General features: G+C 39.3%; 3 protein-coding genes across 7 annotated transcripts in view; 1 reads left to right on the forward strand and 2 right to left on the reverse strand.

The window, feature by feature from the left end:
• asic1c (acid-sensing (proton-gated) ion channel 1c) overlaps positions 1-3,843 on the forward strand; it is an 80,573-nt gene extending 76,730 nt beyond the window's left edge. For all 5 annotated transcript variants that reach the window (XM_031865337.1, XM_031865339.1, XM_031865334.1 and 2 more), the window contains one exon: positions 593-3,843. In XM_031865337.1, the coding sequence (XP_031721197.1) occupies positions 593-671 (79 nt within the window). In that variant the 3' untranslated portion in view covers positions 672-3,843. The remainder of the gene's footprint in view (positions 1-592) is intronic.
• On the reverse strand, positions 3,300-11,080 carry cdk5 (cyclin dependent kinase 5). Its single transcript, XM_031865340.1, has 12 exons — positions 10,879-11,080; positions 10,447-10,535; positions 10,293-10,360; positions 10,081-10,141; positions 9,938-9,994; positions 9,650-9,745; positions 9,470-9,544; positions 7,374-7,470; positions 6,954-7,023; positions 6,736-6,796; positions 6,572-6,652; positions 3,300-6,369 (listed from the first exon to the last, which is right to left on the reverse strand). The coding sequence occupies exons 1-12, from the start codon at positions 10,913-10,915 to the stop codon at positions 6,283-6,285; spliced, it is 879 nt and encodes a 292-aa protein (XP_031721200.1). The 5' UTR covers positions 10,916-11,080; the 3' UTR covers positions 3,300-6,282.
• Positions 11,081-11,647: 567 nt separating this feature from the next.
• Positions 11,648-17,699, reverse strand: abcb8 (ATP-binding cassette, sub-family B (MDR/TAP), member 8). The gene is made up of 16 exons (XM_031865333.1): positions 17,509-17,699; positions 16,467-16,797; positions 16,183-16,338; positions 15,411-15,505; positions 15,141-15,246; positions 14,885-15,046; positions 14,270-14,355; positions 14,077-14,174; positions 13,865-13,970; positions 13,727-13,760; positions 13,482-13,618; positions 13,299-13,393; positions 13,079-13,212; positions 12,829-12,976; positions 12,494-12,744; positions 11,648-12,278 (listed from the first exon to the last, which is right to left on the reverse strand). Exons 1-16 carry the CDS (start codon positions 17,610-17,612, stop codon positions 12,195-12,197), a joined length of 2,127 nt encoding a protein of 708 aa, XP_031721193.1. The 5' UTR covers positions 17,613-17,699; the 3' UTR covers positions 11,648-12,194.
• Between the last annotated feature and the right edge of the window lie 137 nt (positions 17,700-17,836).

The raw sequence follows: 17,836 nt of genomic DNA on the forward strand, positions 1-17,836 counted from the left end.
GGGACGACCAATGGTTGTCGTCCACGTACAGTATCAGGAGTTATCTACTCAGCGAGCACTTTTGCACATGCAGGGAGACGCAGACATATGTGGATGTTTCAACTTCCGTAACTATAACAATTTGACATGCTAGTGTTAAAGCAGCACTAAAAATATGCTGTTTTCTTTCTCTTCTCCCTCCTTTCATTCATCTTTCTCCATCGTGCCGTGATTTTTCTTTCTCTTTTCACGACCTGTGAAACATGTGCGATGTGGCTGATCTTGGAACTTCCAAATCTGTTGTATTCATTACCTCCATCATTTGTCAACACATATGTTTCTGTCATTTATGGCCCTCCATTATATATCCTATCCTTCTTTATGATGCGTTAATATTTCTGTTTTTGCACAATTTCTCCTCGCCACATACGTTATTTATTATTGTCATTATTTTTATTTCCTCCACGCCCCTCCATCGTCCCGGTCGCTCTCATTTTACCTGTGGCTCATTTATGTCCTTCATCATCATCCTCATCCTTATGACTCCATTCACTGCCCCTCCCTTAACCCGGTTCAACTCGTGTTCCCTCCTTCCCTTCCCTCTGTCTTACAGAGCACCTGTGACACCCTCCGGAGTCACTCGGACAGTCTCGGATTCACGCCGAACATGTTACCTCGTCACCCGACTCTAGGCAACTTTGAGGAGTTTGCTTGTTGACAACATAAAGTAGGGGTGGTGGGGGGGGGGCGGCACATCCGGGGACTTGACAGCAAACTGTGAAATAATTTAATGTATTCAAACAGAAAACGGTTGGGTGTATGACTCGAAAACGTATAGTAGAGTTTATCAATGCCTGAATAGAAATAGAGTACTATCATCAGAAAAAAAAGAGACCACTTCCAAAACAGAACTCAGGTTTAACTGCCATGTCAAGGTTTCAGTGTTAATTTATTCATGTTTCATTTTGTGGATTTGTTTTTCTTATGCAGACACTTTAGAGTTATACAATCAGTGAAGAGAAATGTGTCCAGTTAAAAGGCTTGCTGCCCTGTGATGAGATGTAGCACTGTTGTGCTCGTCCTGCTGTACATCAATCCCCAAACACAAGCAAACAGAATACACGTGGATTGGTATGTGTAGCATTGCAGTTTCTGAACAGTGTTACGTCTCCAGCATCTAACCGACGCTGTGTGCAGTGACCTTATACTGTCACCAGTTTAGACAGGCCTTCAATGAGCTGATTGTTGGATAAGAGAGCTGCTCATTAGTGAATCAAAACACCAGACTGGTGTGTTGCCTTTTGCTCTCGTGAGGCTTTGGATTGTCTCATGAGTTAGAAACTGTGCTCAATGGATTTAAAAACAGAAAAGGAACTTGATTATATGCAAGTATCTCGTTTTGTTCCATGCTGCAGGCTGAAACGAATGTGTTTGTGAACTTAAGTCACTTTTTACGTACAGTAAGGTTTAACAAAGAGTCAGGAGCCCAGAAAAAGGCTGTTGATTGTATCTTTATATAGCTGACAATTCAATTTGTATTATTTTCCCATTTTTGGGGATAGTGTTGCTCTGCTGACTGTCACAAAAGAAAAATGCTAACATGCAGTTTGCTGCAGGAATTGGCCCTTATTTACATTAAATTCATTAGAAGAGAAACACAATCAGGTTTTCCTTTTTGTCTTTTTCATAATTCTCAGCTATGTATTTTTCATGACTGCGTCTTAAAGTGTTCATCAGCACAATCCCCTGTGATAGTAATCTATTCTCTATTGTCCATAAGGAGACTTAAAGGCTTGTTGGTGACATTCCGAAACTTGACAGAAATTTGTAAATACCCGCAATCAAATGCCATGAAGAAATTCTATACTGCTCATTTGAGACCTTTGTCAAATATATATATCAATATATCTATATATATATATATATATATATAGAGATATATATATATCTATATATATATAGTGAGAGATACAAGTTTTGTTTCATCTGTTCTTACACCAGAAGGAATTTGGACTTTCTATCTGGGTGGACCGTAAGTGTCTTTGAGTTTCTGGTGAATATAACGTGACAACTAAATAGACTTTATTAGATACAAGAGAATTGCCTCAAAACATGAAGACCACCACGCACCTCAGCCCCATTCAGTTCAATTGGTTTATAACACAAATGCATTGTACAATTTTACCATTATATCCCTTTATTATTATTATTATTATTATTATTATTATTATTATTATTATCTCAGAACATGTAATAAGTCACAAATAACAGTTTGTGATGTATAAATGATCAAGTATAATAAACTCTATATTTACCCATCTTACTCACGTACACAGCTTTTCTTATCTTCGTGTGAGTCTCACTTCCTCTTTTTTTAAATGTTCACTCTGTTATTTAAATCCTTGACACTACAGATATGGACTTGTAGGTACACTTACATATCCTCACTATAAATACTTTACTGGACATTCAGAGTAAGTTGTTTTTTTGTTGTTTTTTAAATGTGAAACTTTCAAGTATAATGCCAATCTAGTTAAAGTGGTGTACATGACACTGTAGCTTTATTACTCTGTTGTCTGTGTATTAGATGACTGTTGATGTGAAGCACAAACCCTTGGAGATCAGCCATCACTTGAAAGCCAATGACTGGACGTCTATGGTTGTGACTACCTTTTATGGCTCTAGTTTGAACTGCACAGGCTGTTACACGTGGTGTGTTCACTGCTCCAGCATTCATAGGAATAAGAGAGCACTCCAAGAGGAGACAGAGACTTTATCCAAATGGAAATTTTACTTTTCAGGAAACAAAAGAAAAAAAAAGGTTTATCAGTGTGGTTGTGTCATGAGCAATAAATGCACTAAATCGGATACAATTGTTATCAAATTTACATAAAGAAAAATATATTTGGGATTCCCATTTTTCAATTCATGATGTATTCAACAGCTGGAATGGATGTAGACGGAACAGCTGCCAACTGCAACACAGATGTGTGATACAGCGATTGTATATTAACCATCATTAGCCAAATATAGAGACACAAAATGCCAATTCATGTTACACAATGATGCTATTCTGATGATGCTGCATTGCCATGACATTGTGTGTGAGTGTGTGTGTGTGTGTGTGTGTGTGTGTGTGCGTGCGTCATGTTATCCGGTTTCAAAAGCATAAAAATGACCCACCATTTACCGCAAACTGTGGATGTAGGATTTGTGGGTCTTTACCACCCCCCTCACACACCCCCTGCCTTACTACCAGTCACAGAACAGCAGAGTGTATCTGAACTGGCAGAAACTATTCCTGAATTGTTTGTGCTCATTAAGTAGTTCTGATATTTAGCGCATAGTTATGGCCTAGTAGAAAACCGTACTCTATATATTTCTGTCACCCGACGCCTACATTTGAACTATTTTGACTATCACCCATTTTCTTCCTTGCATGACCATTATGTATTCCTATTATCTCTGGTCTCTTAATGTAATCTTAGCCATGCTATTCACTTTGTATGGTCCAAAAATGTATTTCTGGAGCCAGATGAATCAAAAGGACGTTCTCCACATCCTCCTCAAACCGGGCTTGGGATCGTGCAATATACTCAAAAAGAAAGATGTTCTGCAGATGTGGAAAAACGTCTTTATCTTTCCATCAGTATCTACGGATTATATGAACACAATATGGCTTGAAGTAAAAACTAAACTGTGCCTTCAAGACTGGTTCTCACAGGTAACATCAAGACTTTCATGCGCACCAACATCTGGGGAACTGAACTTGCTTCATCTGGCTCTACGTGCTTTATGTGCATTTTACTGTAGATATGTGATTTTAACTCTGAACTGTACATTAAATAGTTAATACACACTTAACTATGCGTAACGTAGTCAGTCTCAAGTCAAACTGTCACTTTACTCACAAAACGTCGTTTTGTAGTCTCATTTATCCGCTTCTCAGCAACCACCTTCTTTAAAGACACTTAAATGTATCAACATTCACAATAAGGGTATCTACTGATGTATTAATGTTTTATAACACATTAAAATGTATTAAACCAGACCTTATTTGAGGAAATGCTGACTCATGTTCAGTTTTTAGTAGTCATTCCTTCAGCACTCTATAATCCTGATGAAGCAGCACAAACCTTAACTTTTATTGTTTAGACACATTTTTTTAAGTTATTGCAAAAAAAAATTGTATTTGAAAGCAACTTTTTAAGGGCTTTAAAGAAAGCCTGGTGTTCAGTAAAGCTCACAAAATTACACCAAGAAGCATTTGAGATCCAGTCTATTGGATTCTTGTTTTTCTTTTACTATTTACAACAAAATTATTCCCAAAAAGCAAACGCGTGTTTATGTCCACTCTACTTAATACTGAATCTTATTGGCTGAAATATACACAAAAAGACCGACCAACCAAAAGATACTTGCGGAGTGCAGAATCCATTCTTCATTCAAAATAAAGCAGTGTGTCTGAAATGTCCTGTCATCAGGAGATAAGGAAGTACTGAGAGCAAATGCCTTGTTTTTATCATCATAACTTAATCCACACACACACACAAAACATTTGAAATCCTGAGCCGACTAAATGCTTTGAGTCACATGAAATCATTCACGAGGAGAGTTTCTGTACCAAATGAAGCGGTGCTACCTTTAAACAAATGCAAAAACAAATGGGCAGACATTCCATCATTAATAAATACATGCATCCATTATCTCGGTTACATCATCAGCAAAATGAAAATAAATCCTTTCCCTATTAAACACAACTCCATTATGTAATGTGTAGCGCTCGTAACAATCTGGAGTAAAATAACACTGCAAGCTCTTAATGTTAATATCATAAGTAACCAGGATGGAAACAGCTAATGGTGCAAAAACAATCATAAGAAAACACAGATTATCAATGGATTACCGGGATTCTTTCGTCTCTAATTTAACAATTACAAAAGCATTTCAATAAAGCTAAAAGACTGTAATTATGATACAAATGATGTTAAAAAAACAGAGTAACGTGTCACTAATGGCCCACTAGTCATTAACATATATATATGAATGTATATTGATAACCGGCTATAATCCAGCTGTCAGTGTTCACCACATTTAATATTCGCATACTAAACATATTCAAATAAAAGTTACAAAGTGCACAAAAGACAAATACAAAAGGGAAAATGAAAAAGCCTGAGAAAAAAGGAAATCATAACTTAGCTTCTCGTGCCATTATACAATCTTGTAAAAGGAAGCGGGACAAAGAGTTGTATTGTTGGCGAGTGAAACATCAGAACTGAAGTGAAATGACAACAGTGTAATTTACAGGTCTGTAATTAGCTAATAATCTCCTGGAAATAAGTATGTAATTTGGTACTAATAACTGGGAAAACATTATTCACTTCCAATTACTAATCTTAATGTTTTTTAGTCAAAGCAGACTAACTGAACATGCTAAATGTTTAGTTTCTGTACAGAAACATAGTTTCCAATAGTAGGTGAATCATTTATCAATATGTACTTAAGCTTAAATGGAGTAAGTCTGTCAAAGAAAGACATTTGTACAGTGCTAGTTTTATCCAGAAAGTCATTTTGAAATCACAGACTTGTATTATAAAGTGATACAAAAAATCATATAATCCTAAAAATGTAATTGATTTAAGCCTTTAAAATGTTCAAATTAATTGAATTTAGCTTTGAAATAGCGACATTAGCTGCCCCAGGAATCTGTGGTCTCTAGCTAACTTATTACACGACAGATGCACCAGCACCAGTATCAGCACCAGTACCAGCACTAGTACCAGCACCAGCACCAGCACCAGCGTATATTGTGGCTAATAAAGAACAAACTGTGGTACATTAATGCCGAAGATATGTTTTAGATCAGTGAGAAACAGTGTAACCATTATACAGTCTGCCCACACATATCTCTATTTAATAACTATATTTAAATGATCCTCATCAAAAAAAAGTTTTTATAATTTGTGTTTATGTTAACGGGAGCAATTAATGGGGCGTCTTGTTGACAACTGTTTCCACAGGTATGAGATGTATTTAATGCAACACATAGTGCTAATTACCTGGGAGATGTATTAAGAACCAAATCAAACAGGCTCGCAGCTTAAAAACAAACTAAGACGTTGCAGAGGCAACAGGACTTTGTTCCACATGGAGGCACAACAGAATGAGATGCAGGGGAGTGTTTGAAAAAACAACACTGAGGGATTTGCCTTGTTGAGACCGGTCCTAATGACCCAACCGAGAGGAGGAGGAGGAAGATTGATTCTGGCAGCTGAGGTTCAGCGAGGGGCCGTTTAGCATTTAGGGTGGGCAGAAGTCAGCAAAGTACGGGTGCTGCAAGGCCTCTTCTGCAGAGATCCTCTGGACAGGATTACACTTTAACAGGTTCTGGGTGAGATCAAAGGAAAACATTTCAATAAGTGAACCGCAACATCAAGTGTCTTGCAAGAAAATGTGTATTTCACCAAAAAACTGGGTAGTAACTTTAAGGTACTTAATTATATGCCCAAAAGAAATGTTTTATCAACCACAGATGTAAGAAATGGTTTTGATATTTGAATAAAAGTAGACGAGTTGAACGTGCAAGTACCTGGAGTAGATCCCGTCCTGTGCTACTTAGTTTGGGAACCACATTCACCAGCGAGGTGGTGGCGGGATACATGGGATATGGCTGCAGGGAGAAAGAGAAGCAGCACATGATAGCTCAGTAACACTTGGAGTACACTCACTAAATGAACTGTGGGAATAATTTACCTTGTAATCGGGGAGTTTCGTCATTGACTGCCACTGTTCCTCGGTTGGTGTACCCAACAATGTACCGAGTGGTTAAAGAAAAACCTTTTTTCCGGACCCGTTTAGACTTACTGTTTGTCAATGATTCATCAGAGTCGATCAATCGTTGTGCCTGAACACAGCCTCTGTGGTGTCAGACTGACACAAGGTGTGGAGATGTTCAGGGAAAAAAAGGATATCTGAAGATTCGTTTCAACTGGTCGTCCACGTCGTTCCCGGGGAATAAAGGCCTTCCAGCGTTAGCCAGCTCTGAATGGGACATGGAATCACGATTATCACTTCATAAATGGTTTGGTTTAGTCATAAAAACAACTTACAGATAACTCACTTTTAATTTATACAGTTGAAACATGAAAGGATAAAAAAAAACTACAAATTTAAATCATTTCCATAGTGGGTCCTGGCCTGCCCAATTATACATTTAAATATATATATATATATGCACGGTTTAACCACAGTGCCCTATACCTAAATTGATCATTTATGATTATATTATTAGTATTAACAGTATGCTCCTCACTATAGCTAACAGAACAAAGTTAGGGAGACAAGAATAGAGTAACGTACATCCTCATTAATGTCGACGACTACAAACAAACCTGCAAATATGCATCCAGCAGACCACATATCAATAGAGGTAGAGTAAAGCTTAGCACCAAATAGCACATCAGGAGGCCGGTACCACAAAGTCACCACCTACGTCCAATCACAGAGCGGAGTGGAAGAATTAGACCAGAATCACACCAATTATCACAGCCCAACCAGACGGAAACGTTCAGTGTAATGACCGTTCGTTCTCTGGGTGGTATTTTGTACCCAACACTGATTCCACAAAGAGATAGATTTGGCCGCACTGTGCCTAAAACTAAATGGTGTGCTTGTTTCAGCGATCTGGTTTCCATTACCCCATCGAGACAACTTTAACAAACTGCTGCTTTGTCAGGTGTCGAGTGTTTTAGAGACATTTTCCCAAGTTAATACGAAAATGTGTTTGGTGAAGTGCACCGACGGAGTAAAAATGACAGAGAAGTTTTATTTCCCAGAGAGAGACTGTGTGGGCTGACTGAGGTACCTGCGTTTCAGCTTGAAAAGTTTAAAAGTTCAATTCAGTACCGACGCCATCGATGCAACCATCTGCTACAGAACCACTACGAACTTTCTATGAGTCATTTTTACCGGGAAAAATAAAGAGTAATGTAAACAGAGACGTGCACTCAGCTGCTGAGTCATTTAAAAAACGTCACATATTGAGTCACCAGCATTTGCGGTGGTGATTTTTAAACTAAGAAAAACTGATTTTCCATTCATCTAGGAGAATACTTTATGGAGTAGAACTTCAAAGTAATTATAGGGAACTGTGCATATTTCCTTTAGATAAAACTGCATAAAGAGACTTGCTGCTGTACTGAATAATACCTCTGCTCCTGCTTCACTTGCCAGAGGAAGAGACTTTAGAAAAATGAAGAACACAGATGAACTCTACTCAGAACTATTTGACTTGGCGGGCAAATATAATGCCAATATATTAAACAAAACACCGTCATCTTAAGAACTTCAGTCCCTGTATTGAATTCACGCTGCATGTGCTGCATTAAGTATATCCATGTAGTGAGAGACAGCTGTAGGATTCATTTATTTCTTCTTGCTGAACCAGAGCTCAGAGTCTGAGAAATGAAAAGACCTTTTAAAATGTCCTTACTTCAAATTCTCAATGCTTGAAACTGGGCTCCCCTCTAGCTTTTCTGTTTATTACATTTTCAGATCAGTAGTAGTCACCCTGGGTCAAGGGCCCCCTCATGGGACCGGCGCGCTGGGCCCTTAGGTCAGCCAACCAAATCCACTCAGCCTACGTGAGGCTCGCCTGTCATTTCTCTGATAGCATCAGCAACAGCACAAAATAAAAATAAAACACACACACCACTTAAACCACATGCTGCAGTGTGTTTGACTCTCTCCCATCACTAATTAGTGGCTTAACTTCAGCACCTCGGTGGCTGTCGGCATTTTAACAGAACGTTGTAGAAAACGCCACATCTCTGCTCTTGTTGCTGCAGTTTGCTAGTTAGATGTTCCAAATGTTGATGTTACTTTTTACAGTGGAATACATGTGAGGTCATGTTTTCCAGCGTTAAGACAAAGCCTGAAAGCTCTTGATTTATTGATGAGATATTGAGATATTGGAAACTAACTCTTTAGTGTTTCACTTTACTGTAGCATCTATATTTTAAGAAGTGAGAGATCAACCTTTTTTTGTTTTTAGTCCTATAATCAAATCATTTTGGATTGGCACTCAAAATGCATCTGCATCTACACATTTCTAGTTAGTATGTTGAACAACTCTCTTATTGGAAAAACAGGAATTAGGATTATATTTATAGGGAGACGCAATTAAATACTCTACATGCGTGTGGTTTTGTAGAATAAAATAAAGATAATTTTTAACGTTTGCTGCACAGACATGACACAACTTCTTTGAAAGCCAAGTTTAAAGCGCAACAATCTCTACATATACTTATCACCCAATTTAAAATCCCTCAATGACGGGCATCATGTTCAGAAATCAGTCTCTGGCTTGGTTTCTCTTTAGATATTGAATATTCCCCAAAAAAATCAATGCAATTTCCCGCAGGTTTCACATTTTAAGATGGAAGAAGTCAGTTATTGGGGTCTGCTGTGTTAATGAAGTACAACCTACCTCTGCTGAGTAACACCTCACAGGAATGCCAAAGGCGCGAGCCAACCCAAAGTCAGCCAGCTTCAACTCCCCATTCTATATAGAGACACAAAAATTATCACATATTCACATATGATATGAACACAGACTGATGAACTACAGCGCATCTGATTTGGCTTTATATTTAACACAAACACTCACTCTGTTGATGAGCAGATTCTGCGGCTTCAGATCTCTATGAAGAACGTTTCGACTGTGACAGAAAGCGAGGCCTTTCAACAGCTGGTACATGAACGACTGCATCAGAGAGAGAGAAAAGAAAAAAAACAATCTTTAAGCAGTTAATTCCACCTTTCACAAGATGCTAGTGACATACCGATGACAATCAGAGGGCCAAAGACGATGCTATCTACAAACCAAGCTGTATGCATTTAAGCAGGCACATGCTGGCCTTGGTTAAACTCTCTCCGTGGACTATCTATCGCTCACCTTCACAGTTTCAGGATCTAGATCCCCATTGCAGCTGTCGAAATACTTCTTCAAATCCTGCAGTTGATAAGAGACACACGTTAGCCTTGGAAGGTGCACGTTTAACACATACATCGTTAACATGCATGGGCTGACTGTCTCACCTGATCACAATATTCAAACACCAAGGTTAACTTCTTGTCACTGTGCAAAACATCATGTAGTCTGGAGGAGACAGAGCAGCTTTAAGTTGATGGTTGTTGACGTCAGGGTGAAATGCAAACTGCTCAGCATTTTAATTAATCTGACAAATCAGTGAAACAATAACGTCATCTGTCACTCCCACATAACAACAAGTTATATTCAGCAGACTGACCTGACAATGTTTTTATGCTTTAGTTCCTTCAGAAGGCAGATTTCTCTCAGAGCAGAACTTGGCACCCCCTGTAGAAATGGCACCCAGTGGGATTAGCACTAGCCTGCTGACAACTAAATGAATATTAAAAAAATGTCTGAAAACATAACGTTACCTCGTCGTCGTCGTCCAACCGGACACGTTTCAAAGCCACAATTTCGTGGGTTTCTCTGTTTTTAGCCTTGAAAACTGTCCCGTAAGTTCCTACGGAGCAGATCAGTTGATGTATTGATGAATGGCATAGCAACGTCAAGCGGTGCTAATGCTAATTAGCCACCTAGCTAGCTAGGCTACATAGCTAGCGTGAATATCGTAAAAGGTGGCGGACAAAAAACCTCTGACATATGTCGTCTCTACCGCATAACGTTACTATTGTAAAGTAAAAACTGCACACACCGCTTTGTATATGATTAAAAACGGAATTAGTTACCGTTGGCACAAAGCTATCAATCTAGCTAACGTTAGCTAGCACTGCATCTAACATGAATACTTGGTTAGCAAACCAGACTGGCTATATTAACTTTATTAAAAAGCATATTCAACTTACCCTCTCCAATTTTTTCAAGCTTTTCGTATTTCTGCATGGTTGGCCAGTGAAGCCAGCCTTGGACAAGCTAGCAAACCAATGACTGATTAAATCCCCAGATTGGGGTTAATAATGTTATGATAGCTAGCGTTAGCTTCAAGCTATCTGCTATTTGCTGATCCTGGGTCGGTCTGCAGCCAAGCTTGTGTTGTTTGTTGGTCATCTAGAGGCCAAGAGATGAACTGCATCACTCTCGAAAACCAGACCAAAGACTCCAAAACATTAATGGATGCAGCAATATCTTTGGAGCAGAAGCAGTTTTCTGTTTGTGCCTAATTTTATGGCAGACTTTGGTAGTAAAGGGAAGGCAAGATGACTGTATACCGAGGGTAAACTAGTTCATACTTCATAATTTACAAGGACCACAAACTAAAAAACCTTCAATTTGATCCACATACTGCAGGCAAAGATAACAGCTGTGATGGATGTGTATTCTTGAAATATGTGATACCTTAAATGTGTCTCCCGACCTTAAATTGTTCATTTGTTATCTAATTTTAAACTGTAAATGATTCTGATAGGAAGCTGTCAGACCAATACTGTATGCTAGTATACTTTGAATTATTAATTACAGACTTTTCAGACTAGCTTTTCTCTTGTTCCATTCCAGCAAATGACAACATTACAATTAATGAATAGTGATGGCTAATAATTAACAGCAAGCAAGACTTTGTTTCAGCACACAATAACAATAATATAATGCAACACATCAAAAAGGGACATTAAAGTCAAACTACACTCAAATTATTCTGGGCATCAAACATTGTTGAATGGTGGCTGTACATTTTTTTGTTTTTTTGCAGCAGTTGCCATAACAGATTTCATTCGTCACAACAAGAAATTACACTATCCACAAAGCATGTACTGCTCATTATTTATGTTCAGTGTTTAGTTTCAAAACAGACATTTTCTGTATTATGATCCATAAAAAAAGGACAAATATAGTGTACCCTCATGAAAACAGAGTTTATTTATTTTTTCTACCACAATATAATTGTTCCTTCTATACATGACAAGAGAAAACAGTGTTATGGAAATTCATTCAAGTGTAGGTACTGTACAGTAGCGTAGTTTGTAAATCATCACAGTATGATCCAGTTGGTCCACTTTTACATACTTAAATTCAAGAGTTTCTTGTAAAACTAGACAGAGAGCTGGTAGATTTAAATTACATGTTTTACATAATCTATCTCGTTAGGCAAGCCTTTGCTATGAATTTCATTTCAAATGAAATTCCATTACTCAGAGTAGATCGACAGTAAACAATTTTGGTGTGTTCATTTCTGCCCCTCGGTTCTTTGCCTGCGAATCAGATCAGAGTACATTCCTCCTTTGCTCAGCAGTTCCAAGTGAGTCCCAGCCTTAAAAGACAAGAGCAAGCTGTTAGATGTAATTAAAACGTATATTACACACTCAGTACATTGAGATGGAAGTAACCAATTTATACGTATAAATGGCTGAACCTGGAATGGAGTGAATTCTCTCCAGTGCCTCTTTAAACTTACAAGGTAGTCCAATAAATTAGCCGAGACATTTAATGGGAGATAAGAGCACCTCCATTTCTCTGCCTCCTCACCTCCACAATGCGGCCATTGCTCATGACACAGATGAGGTCAGCCCCCTGAATGGTGCTCAGCCGGTGGGCGATGATAAGCACAGTGCGACCTCTTGTTGCCCTGTCCAGAGCCTCCTGCACCACCCGCTCTGATTCTCCGTCCAGGGCGCTGGTGGCTTCATCCAGCACCAGGATGCAGGGGTTCTTGATCAAGGCGCGGGCGATAGCGATGCGCTGCTTCTGACCACCTGATAACGTCGCACCTCGCTCACCTGGGGTTTAGAAATCGAGAGCTTAGCATTTCAAAATGGCACACGAATGTTAATATTTGTAAATGCCTAAAAGAGTGCACGTACCAACCACAGTGTTATAGCCATCTGGGAAACCTGTGATGAAGCCGTGCGCGTTGGCTTGCTTGGCTGCGCTAATGACCTCAGCGTCTGTGGCCTCGGGTTTCCCAAAGCGGATGTTGTCCACGATAGATGAGCCAAACAAAACCGGCTCCTGCAAAGATACAGGGTGGAAGATCGGACTGCTACCAATGTGTATATTTAATTGTCTTATTAAAAAGGCAATTCGTTAATCATTTTGTAAACAATCTTTTACCTGGTTGATAAATCCAATGACTTGTCCCCTGAGCCAGGACAGATCAAGTGTTCGAATGTCGAGTCCGTCCAGCATGACGACGCCGCTGGTCGGGTCATAGAATCGCTCCAGCAGGGATGCCACAGTGGACTTTCCTACAATGTATTGGATTATTCATTTATGGGCTCACCAGTGCATTGTTTACATTTCTCACATTTGCAATCATTAACTAAGAAATGACCTCCTCCAGATTCTCCAACAATGGCAACAGTTTTACAAGTTGGCAGCGTTAAGTTGAACTTCTTCAGGATCTGTTGGCCAGGTCTTGTTGGATAGCTATAAATATACAAAAAATGAATAAATAAAACTATAGTATCCTCTGATATATATAATGCCTTAAATTGTTTTAAGATGAGGTTCCAACCTGAATGAAATGTCCATAAAATCCACCCTTCCTGTCAGAGAATCGTACGGGATGCGTCTTCCGCCAGACAGAGGAATAGTAGGCACCAAAGATAGATATTCAAAGACCCGGGCCCCGGAGCTTAATCCTCTCACCATCTGTCGAAAAAGTTAGAGATTGAGAGCTTGATTTCTGACAAAATTATATTTCAGATGCTACATTTTCAGATAACGCATGCTCTATACATAAATATGATTTTTACTCACCTGTCCAAAAAGGATAGAGATGCTGGCCAATGACCTGAGCACAGAGAGAATACAGGAGTTTAACTCTAACATCAGCTACATTCAAACTGATATGTTTAATTGTAAATGGTAATAAAGAGCAATCGTTGCGTGTTTTACCTTTGAACAGTCTGGGAGGCAACCAGGAAAGACATGAGGTCTCCAGGCGACATTTCATTGGTAGAAATTAAAGTCCCCCCGGCAAAAATAGTTCCGAGGACAATGCCTGTATTAACAGCACACAACCATTACTATACAATAGATATTGAGAGATAGAGTACCAATCTGCTCAACATTGTGTTTATCCCTTAATGTAGTCATAATACACTCACAGTTTAGGGCAACGTTTGACAGTCCTTGGAAAACTGCAATTCCAGAACCAAGATTTTCATTCAGTTCACATGATTTGTCAACTTCATATGAATATAACCTGGAGAAAAAAAAGACAAACATATTATCTCTGGCATACAGTACAGTATACTGTGTATCGACAAGTACTATACATCAAAATATACTCTCACTTACTGGAGCTCCCGCTCCTCCATCGCAAACGCTTTCACTGTCCGCACATTGCCGAGGGCCTCGTCTGCCACTCCTGTTGCTTTTGACACCTGAAATTAATCACAGACAAAGTTAAGACGAGACACAGTCAGACAGCAAGTTAAACCTAATTTGTAAATTGCAAAATAATATAAATGTAACTGTCTCTCAGATTTTACAGGTAGTAAGTACAGTACAGACACTGTGTAATAACATACTTAAGCTATATGAAAGTAGTGCAAAGATTGATGCCGTTTTTCTTCCAGCATCCAGAAGGAAACATCTTTCTGTTACTTCTGACTATTGCCTACTTTGAGGGTCAATATAAGTGCAAACATCTCACAACACAATCAGAGGAGGAGTCAAGAAGAAGTTGGAAAGAAACATGGCGTCTTAGTATTTGTGGGCAGTACAGTACAGTATGCCTGCCGCTTTCGTGAAGGTCTGTTCTACTCGCTCATATCTACGGCGTTTTTTAATATCGTCTGTTCTGATATCGCAGCCTCATGTGACATGGCAATGCCACTTAAACTGTGTACAAGACATCGCAGTCCTAACAAAGATTTGGAGCAAAATGATAACGCGACAATTGGTTATCACCTGTTCTTGAGCCAAACGGGATAGTTTGCGGAGGAATGAGCCAATGAGAGCTCCTCCGCCCACCAGACAAGGGAGGACGACTACCGTCAAACCTGTAAGTTTAGGGGAGATGATATAGAGAGAGACCAAACATCCAAATGTCTGTGTAATACTCCGCAGACCCTGCAAATATGCAAAAAGACAAGACATAGGAATTACAAGACTAAAACTAAAGCATTTTACAATTATTTTAAGATACAAATATAGAGCTTTATACCTGAGAGATCACCAGTTTAAAGGATGACTTGAACTCCTGAATGTCAGCAGTCAAACGATTCACCAGCTGCCCAGTTTTATTGGCATCAAAGAAAGCCACATCTTGCCTGAGACAGAAACGATAACACCGACAATGTTAACAAAGCTTGTTAGACTTCAAATGTGAGTTTAATAGTTGTCCCCTAGCGTAAACACGACAGCATCCTGTCTGGCGATCACTGCTTTTACTGTATCCATGCTTTCTTTTGCTCCAACATTGAGGAGCACGTACCTCAGTAAGGATGCGAAAAGAGTCTTCCTCATGTCGGCTGCCACTCTCTCCCCCACCCTTGACAGCAGGATGATGTAGCCACTCGTCAGCAGGCCCTGCACAAAGGAGGTGAGTAATGACCAGAGCGACACAGAAAAACAGACACTTACACGGTTTCGTGCACATTGTTTTCAGAATGAAAGTGAGTGGAACAGAACTTGCTAGTGTCGGGTAATAGGCATCAGAAAAATGAACTCTCTAAAACAATGTGATCTGCAAGCGATAAGTGAAAAGGAAAGTTACTGAATATAATGTAATCCAATACAATGACAAGCCAACTACAGCCCCAAAGGTGATGGTATCGTAGAGTTGAACAGCACTTCTGTGACATAGTTTCAATGAAAAATAGTCTAATAAGCTCCATAAAAGTGGTCGTTATCTTGGAACGGTTGCATTGGAATGCATTTTATTGTCCAGGTGTTGCTTTTATTGCATCCAACCCCTGGATTTCTTCTGTTAATTAACAGAGGAATTAATGTACAGTTAGTATCCCCTATACTACAATTACACATTTTAAAAAGGTACAGTTAAGACAAATATAACATCTAACTATTATACCAGAAGTATATCTGCAGGAAAACAATGGCAGAAAATAATGTACAGTCCTACTTTATCATTATTAAAAGACAATGCCGTGTGCTAGCATTCTTAGTCCATCATATACAAATTGTACTTTACTTTTATCGAAGCGCTGGCATAGTACTGTGCACAGACAGATTTCTTGTGTACTTACTTGGATACCATACAGTCCAAGTAATTTCAGCGCAGGGCCTCTTATCTCATGGACGTAACTCCCAGTCTGGTCTCTCAGGTAACGTGCCACGACATTCACCAGATTCCCAAGCATCAAGGGGATTTGAATATTCAAGAGAGCCGCACCAAAAGCAAGCTGGAAAGAATAACACGCAATTTTCATTAATCAGCATAAGTGACGTGTCACTATGTTGAGCATATGTCAAATCATATTTTAGTCTAGAAACGCTGACATTACATTTAAGAGAAGTGGCTCCAGCTTACCACGACAGCACCGAGGAGAGCAAACAGCTGAGGTTTGACAAATTCCCACAAGATATGCCATTTGAACTCAGGCATGGGGTTTTTGGCTGTAACTGCCACCAGGATGTTGTTATTCACATCTGCCTCGCAGTGAGCTACATGGCAGAACAGTCGTGCAGAGACAGTGAACACTGCTGGTGCCAGGATGAACTTCAGAGCCACTCCTGGGGGTCTGGATGTTCGGGTGGTGGACCGGCGGACAGCTCTCTGAGTGAGGCTCCAAATGCGGCCGACAGCATTTCCAGGCTGCTGTGAGGAGCTGTGTGCTGGAGCTCGTGGAGATGTGTACCACCTGGATATGAAAAATAATATGAATATAAATAGGCATTCAATAACATATCATGAAAGTATTGCAAAGCTAATGAAACAAAGACTAGAAGATTTGAAGGCTTTAAGAGATTAGATTGGTTTGCAACTCGCAATTTATGTCATGATCAATCAATCTGATGTTTAATCGTTTCTCCATCTTTGGACATTGGAATTGCAACTCAGGCAACGTGAACAGATTACAGAGCTCAATAGCTCTTCTTGGAAACGACTTCTTATCGTAGCGTTAAATAGAAATAATACATTGTTTGTATTGTACTTTTTAAAACAGATGTTACAATGTGTTAAAAACAGATGCATGAAGAAAAAGTATTAAAGCAGAACATACAATAACAGTATGGTAGTAAAAAAGGAAAGTGATAAAAACAAGGTCATGATTAGTCAATCTTACACTCTGGACTTAGAGAAAATGTAAATGTTTTTTGACTGCTGAAGAAACAAATCATATATGAAAATGGAGGTTGAATAATTTCCTGTTTTTGACAACAACGTCAAACACACACGTGCATCGCACTGTACCCATTATGTACACCTGCACATTAGAGGAGACCAGCTGTGCATGACAACATGCTAGTCAGTGTACAGTCTGTGGTGTTGATTAACTAACATAGCTCATGTATAGCAGGTACAGGTCAGCTGTCATTAGCTGCACTAGTCACCGGTCACATAACCCTACCGTGAAAGTTTCCAAACGTCTGCTGTCTTATTGCCTCGCTGGTGTAACAACAATGACCGCACCGGAGCAGTGATGCTCGCCCTACAGCACAGTAGCTGGAACATGTTTTATATAGTTTATTTAAATGATAACCAGCTCGTTATGGTTCAATAGTCGTTAAGCTCTACAGTAATCCACAGGCACCATGGAGGCTGCCATGTTGACACTGACCCAGAATGCAGTTCTCCGGCTGTAGATGACTTAGTTTTTATTGTAAATAATTGTTTGTGACAACAGAGTGGTGCTTTGATTCACAACAGACGATAACGTGACGAATTTTAAACCATTT

The sequence above is a fragment of the Anarrhichthys ocellatus genome, unplaced genomic scaffold (genome assembly GCF_004355925.1).
Source record: "Anarrhichthys ocellatus isolate YVR2014 unplaced genomic scaffold, GSC_Weel_1.0 scaffold32, whole genome shotgun sequence".
NCBI classification, from domain to species: Eukaryota; Metazoa; Chordata; class Actinopteri; order Perciformes; family Anarhichadidae; genus Anarrhichthys; species Anarrhichthys ocellatus.